This window comes from Patagioenas fasciata, chromosome 7 (genome assembly GCF_037038585.1).
Source record: "Patagioenas fasciata isolate bPatFas1 chromosome 7, bPatFas1.hap1, whole genome shotgun sequence".
NCBI lineage: Eukaryota > Metazoa > Chordata > Aves > Columbiformes > Columbidae > Patagioenas > Patagioenas fasciata.
Window position 1 is genome coordinate 17,261,794 of NC_092526.1, and position 6,831 is coordinate 17,268,624.

At 59.5% G+C, this 6,831-nt stretch overlaps 1 protein-coding gene across 1 annotated transcript; it reads right to left on the reverse strand.

Annotated features, from left to right (window-relative positions):
• Positions 1-606: 606 nt before the first annotated feature.
• Positions 607-2,980, reverse strand: CRYBA2 (crystallin beta A2). Its single transcript, XM_065841305.2, has 4 exons — positions 2,820-2,980; positions 2,281-2,422; positions 1,095-1,237; positions 607-757 (listed from the first exon to the last, which is right to left on the reverse strand). The coding sequence occupies exons 1-4, from the start codon at positions 2,978-2,980 to the stop codon at positions 610-612; spliced, it is 594 nt and encodes a 197-aa protein (XP_065697377.1). The 3' UTR covers positions 607-609.
• Between the last annotated feature and the right edge of the window lie 3,851 nt (positions 2,981-6,831).

Genomic DNA, 6,831 nt, shown 5'->3' on the forward strand with positions numbered 1-6,831 from the left:
AGCCAGTGCTTTCAACTATGGCCATCCCATTTGTGGAAGTCCTCTGCCCAGATGACCCCAATGTTCTTCCAGGCAGGCAGGTAGGGACCCCCCTCTCTCTTCCAAATTGGGGTGCAGAGAGAAGGGACCTCATGTCCACAGACTTTGTAGCAATCACCTCCCCTGGCATGGGGCTTGGGAGGAGGACCCAGGGCACAACCCCTCTGGATGTCCCGTCCCAGCTGCAGCCCTTTTTTTGCTCAATAAAGCAAATAAGTTCCCAGTAAGTTCTCCTTTCCCCAGCAGGAGCATCATGGGGGTGGGAACTGTTCTGCATCCCCTCTACTTGCTGTGCATGGACCAGAGGTGGGGGGCAGAGAGCTCAGCTCAGGGTGGAGGTGGCCATGGGTCCAAAACCCTTTCCAACTGCTGAGACCTGGGGGCAGCAGGGCTGGGCAGGCAATCTGCCTTCCACCCCACAGGGATTCTCCCACACCTGTCAGCCCCCCGAAGGAGAAGATCAGAGGCAGGAACACTCTTTTTTTTTTGACAAATGCCTTTATTTGCTACCAGATAGAGGTCTATTGCACAGCAGCCTGGAGGCTGCGGGGCGTGTGGTGCTGCCCCTGCTCAGTGCTGGATGCGGCGGATGGATTGGATTTGGTTGGTGTGGGCCTGGCTGCTGTATTCGTTGTACTTCTTGAACTCACCGTTCTGTCTGTCCCGCTCCAGCACATACTGGTAGCCCCTGTATCCTGGGTACTGGTAGGCCACCCACCTGCAGGTAGACCCCTGTCTCAGACCTCTGGGACAAATCCCCTCTTCCCCTCCTGTCCATCCCGTCCCATCCCATCCCATCCCATCCCATCCCATCCCATCCCATCCCATCCCATCCCATCCCATCCCATCCCATCCCATCCCATTCCTCTGCTTGCCCTGGGAGGGGAGAGACAGAAAACACTCCATAGCTTAAATTTTCAAGGGAAGGGGAGCATGAAGGCACTGCTACATTTGGGGGTTCCCCTTCCTCATCCCTGGGGCTGTGCAGGAGGGAGGTGCTCACTGAGGTCATGCTCTCAGCCCTTACTGCCCCACTCCCTGCCAGTGGGACTCACGCTCCAGCGTTCACTTTAATGGATGCCACCTCCTTGTTGCCCCAACCCATGGCCTGCAGGGAGGGGTAGTCATCGCTCAGCTCAAACTTGTGCCCCTGGAAGTTCTCCGCCTCGTAGAGGGTGACTTTGCTGTCATTGTGGTTCTGCAGAAAGAGAGAGATGGCTGTCAGCAGGTATAGAGGATGTGGCATCAGGGTAACAGGCACCAAGGCACCGTGGGTGGCCTGGGACCACACCCAGCTTTGGTGCAAGGCATGGAGATGTTCAGCCTGGCAGCCTCTCACTGGGACACCCCAGGGCTGCCCAGAGGATGCTGCTCCCATGTCCATGTGGTCCCCATGCACAACTGCAAGGAGGGTGACAGCGGCCACATCCTCTGCACCCACGTGGGCTCCTGCCCTCAGCTTTCTCGTGCTCCCCAAGGCTGCAGGAAGGTTGCAGAACAAGGCAGGCTGATGAGAGTAGTCCCCTCCAGTTCTGTGGGGCTTTTCTGGATGCTGGACACCGAGGGGTTAATTGCTGGGACACAGAGATGCGGCACTGTCCCCCTGTGCCCAGCCCCCACACACATCTATCTGCACCGAAGAGCAGTCCTGCCAGTAAGGAGTGATCTTATCGCATTCCCTTTATTAAAGCTCAAGCATATCTGCCTGGTGATTATTAAAAGTTGGGGGAGACCCCCCCCGCTCAGAGGCACAGACGTGCTGCTATTGCGAGCACCAGTGTCTCTGCAGATGAAGCGATAGAGGCTGCATCTGCGCGGGCACAGCTTGAGTACCCCAGACAGGAGGGGGACAGACCCTGCACCCCAAGCATCCCTGCTGTCCTGCCAGCTCCTCTCTGCTCACCCCATCTCCAGATAGCCAGCCTGGGGTGGGGGACAACACCTGGGAACCCCAGGCTGGGAAGTGGTTCTCCAATGCACAAAGCAGAAGGAGCTAGGATGGTATTTCAGGGTAAATTTTAGCCTGAAACAGCATCCCAGGATCCTTGCAGAGAGGCAGGAGTGAGCCAGGGCGTGCAGCCACCTCTCCACCCCATGGCATCTCTGTGAGCACCTCACCCCTCCATCCCTCATCCCATGTAACCTGTCCTCCTGTCTGCCCCTCATCTCCCTCCATGCTGGGCTACCAGGGGGATGCTCTGCCCGCCCTGAAAACACCGGAGCAGGATCCCTGTAACTCACCGCACACTTGACAGGTCGGAAGGAGAGAAGGTGCTCGGTCCGGTAGCCGCTGTTCCCACTCCAGGCCTCCCACCGGGGATAGTCACCCTTCTCCAGGATAAACTGCTGCCCCTGGTACTCAGGGTACTCAAATCCCACCCAGCTGGAGGGGAGAGGAGGAAAGCCCTCAGGGATGGGCAGCACAGCCCCCAAAACTCAGCCAAGGGCTGGCTTCTCACCCCATGCAAGGGAAGGAGACGTCTTGGTAGGGTGTAGGTTTGTCACAGAGATCAGGATCCCTGATAGCAGTAAATGTCCCTTTCAAGAGCAGGACCCCATTCCCCAAGGCCACACCCTTGCCTCTGACCTATAACTCAGCTTGGCAGGATCTCCCTGCTTTGCAGATGGGGAAACTGAGGCACCGTGCAAGAATCACAGGGTGGGAGGTAGCACGGTAAGGCTGTGGCAGAGCCAAGGAAGGACTCAGGTGTCATGTATCCTGGGCAGCTCCCAACAGTCCCCTGGGAGCAGCGGGTTCATGGGGCCAGTGGGGCACTTACGGGCCGGACTCCACCTTGATGGAGCGGATCTTGCGGAAGCTGCGTTCCATGATGCTGGGGCACTCCATGAGGAACTCGCAGCGCTTGCCCTGGAAGCTCTCCTCCTCCCACACTGTGATCTTGTACTGCCCCAGGGTGTCCATGGCTTCGCTGCTGGTCATGCAGGTCGCTTGGCTGCTGGCAGAGCCCCACGCGTCACCCCAGGCAGGTGCCCATCAGCAGTCCCCAGCCATCCCGCTGCCTTCCACTGAGCCTGGGGTGACAGCAGTGCTGCCTTTGCACGTCTCATGCCACTGGCCCCTTGCCCTCGCAGGCTGGCACAGGAGATCCTTCCCATTCCCCTTCCCTCTGTGCTGTGGGATCTCTGTCCGGTGACACCCAAGTTGCAGGGAGCACTTGCAATGCCCCATCTCTCCATGTGTTGTACCCAGGGCTGCCTCAGTCTCTCTCCTCCCAGGCCCCCCGCAATGACTCCTGGTGTCAGCCAGGTGTGGCGGCACCGTACCCAGGACAAGGGGGTGACAGTGGCCCAGACATGGGTGTGGGGTGCAGCCCTGGGGCAGACCAACTCTTGCAAAGATGGGTGCCAGTATCCCTCCTGCCCACACAGGTTACCCCAGCCATTCCATGCAGCACCCTATGGGTTGCCCTTCCCCAGAGTGTGTGGTGGGTGCAGGGGCTTGGTGTCAGGGGCCTGAAGGGAGCATGGCAATGCCTGTGCAGTGGGGGGCTTGGGGGCTCACAGCCTGGTACTTACTTGGTCGGCAGGGCACAGCGGCGAAGGTGGCGATGCTGGCGCTGGCTTCTCCCCTCGCCCTTTATAGGCAGGCACCGAAGTGCCGATGGTGCAGGCAGGCAGGGTGCTGTGTCAGCAGGCAGGGCATGGGGGGTACAGGGTGCTCACCCACCCCAGACTCCCGCTGTCCATTCCAGTTAGGCAGTGTGGCGAGAGTGGCCCCCCCGCGCCCTGCAAGGCTGACAATGAAAGTGCTGGGCTGTGTTTGCGCAGGGGCTCAGGGCACAATGGGCAAAGGGCCTGACGCACCGCTTTCCTTTCTGCCCCCAGACAATGTTCCCGCTTGGCCTGGGGATTAGGGAGCCAGCCTTTCCCAGGGCACCCACAGCCTTTGCCAGGATTGAGTCTGGTGGGAAGGAGGTGCCAGGGGGAAGCAGAAATTTGCCAGCTGGGAGCTACAGGACACTGATGTCCTGAGATTGGGATGTGGGGCTCACCTGGGGCTATACCTGCCCCTCTGCCACCATGGGTCCTTCCCCTGACCAGGCTCTACCTTGCATGTCATGAACTGGCAGGACAGGAACTCAGTCTGCACGGACAGGGCTCTGTGTAGGGTGGGAGAAGATCAGAGTGAACAAGAGGGGTGGAAGAGCTGTTGGCACAGACATAGCTTGATCTGTCCATGCTCTGGGGGATGTGTAACACCCTGCAGAGGTTCCTGTGTTGCCTCCAGACTGGGTACTGGTGGACTTGGCTACCCGCTCCTCCCTTGCAATGCTCTGGGCATGTCCCTTGAACTGGCAAACGGCTCCCTGTGCTCCCCACACACCTCTTGCCCAGGCACGGGACACTGTGCGCAGTGGGAGGGGACGAGCTTGGGGCAGAGCTGTGTCCTTCACTTGGACAGTGGTTCCAGCCTTGTATAGGACTGCACCATGACATGCAGAGATCCCCAGTGCCTCCCACCGGGGACTGGGCTGGATGAGGCCAACACAGGCTGGAAAAAAAGAAGAGTGCCCTGTTGAGTCGTGACTCCGTGGGTCACTTGGCAGCAGTGTTTTCTTCAGCCTCCCAGTGTAGCCCGTGGTGAGATCGGGCACTCCCCACATTTAGCTGGGCAGAAGCCACATACGGGCTGGCCCAGAGCACTCCAAATTTTCCCAGGAAAACCTCAGCCCTCCTGAGGGGTCCTGAGCATGGAGTCAGCATCCCAAGAGAGCCCAGCAGTGCCAATGATGGAGGGTGCAATGTGGGCAGCTGGGGATGGTGTTAGGACACCTGGCATCTCTGCCCCGTTCTCAGCAAGAACTGGGGTCTGAGCCGTGACAGCAGGGGCGGGCTGGGATCGGGACTTAGGGATCCTCTTCGTGTCCGCCCCGCTGCTGCACTAAGGTGCCGGGCGGCACCGCGCTCCGCTCCGAGGTTCGGTGCGGGGCTGCGCCGATGCCTGCGGGTCCCAGCAGAGGGTGCAGCCCGGCAGCGGTTGGAGCCGGCTCCAGCAGCGGAACGGCTGTGGCCCTTGGCCGGCGCCAGGCAGCGGGGAGGCGACCCTCAGCTCATAGCACGGAGGGAGACACCCTGGGAAATGCCTGGGGTAGCAGAGAATGGAGGGAGGGAATGCTCCTCGGGGAGGGTAGGGGATACATGTGGGTAAGCAGACTCCCAGTATGCAGCCTGGTGGTCTGGGGACATCCCTCAAAGAGCTGGGGGACAGGTTTGGGCAGACCTTGAGTAAGGTGGTGCAAGATGCAGAGCTAGTGCACTGCAGGGTGCCCCCTGGCCACTGCTGCCCCTCGCCAGGGCTGTGTGAGCAGAGGCATGGGAGTACTGGTTAGTGTGGAGTGCTATGGGGTATGAGGACAGTTTGGGGTTATGGGGTATGGGGCACTGTGGGGTGTATTACAGAGCCCCAGGGTGTGCGGCACCACAGGATATATGGGATGCTGCGAGCTGTTATGGGGTATATGGGGCACTGTGTAGTGTGCTACAGGATCTGTGGGGCACTGATGTTGTGTCCTGAGGGGCATGCAGTCAGCTCAGTCACCTCCACACAACCCTGTGGATAAAAGCATTGTGGGGGTGCTGGGTGCAGAGAAGAAACCCACCCCCAGATGCAGGCTGTGCCCTTTGCTTGCTTCTCAGTGTGTCCCACACACTGGGGCTCTGTAATACACCCCACAGTGCCCCACACCTCACAACCCCAAACTGTCCTCATATCCCACAGCACTCCACACTATCCAGTACCCTCATGCCTCTGCTCACACAGCCCTGGTGAGGGGCAGCAGTGGCACTTCTCAACTGCACCCCAGGATGATGATGCCACATGGCCTCTCTGGGGCATTTCCCAGTGCTTCCAAGCAGTCCTTGTCACCAGCCAGCATCCAGATGGGGACATGGGCGGGGGGAGGCTGGTGCGGGGGCAGACAGGGACTCTGCTCAAGGGCAGCTGCTAATATTGGCTCTGGGAGCCGTTTAGTGCTTGCCCAGGGTCTCCTGCATAGGCTAATTTAATAAGAGCCCCACGTTGCTCTGGGCTCAGCCTGTTCCCTGCACTAGCAAAACAGATCAGGTTTCTCTGTGCCACTGGGCGCAGGGCGAGAGGCAGCCCGGGGCCTGGTGGGAGGACAGAGTCACCTAAGTGCTCCATGACAAGCCCAGAACATGCTGTCCACAGTCCCTGGCCATGGGGTTATAACCTGTGCCTTGTGTAGACACTGGGCCTGGGATGATACACAGCTTGGGGAGTCGAGCAGGCTGAAAGGCAGGTACTGCCATCAGGATGCTGGGGACACATCTGGGACACATTTGAGGCTCATGGCAGCATGCTGTCTTTCCCACTGCTGTTATGAGTGTCTGGGCTAGCTGACCAGCCTGGCACAGCTGTGTGTGGTCCTGCATCTGGCTGATGCCATGAGCTGAGCCTTTGCCACCCCCTCAAGCTCTGCTAGCCCATCTCTCCTTGCCTCCAGCCCTGCTGGGGGATGCACCATCACCCCAAGGGGCTGCAGATCCAGGGGCTGGGCTGGGCTGAGCAGGAGCAGATGGAGCTGGTGCCGGCCCCTGTTTGTCTTTCTCCCAGTTGCCTGGTGCTCTGTTTGTTCTGGGGATGGCTTCCTGCTGCCAGGGCCAAAACAGGTGGCTTTTATTTGCAGGGTCTGGCTGATTAGATCAGGGGCAATGTGTTGTTCCCTTCACCGAGCCCCACTGCTCATTTTTCCTCCTTTTTCTCCCCCAGCCTCATTTCCCTGGGAAATCATGCTCCTCCACGAGGATGCA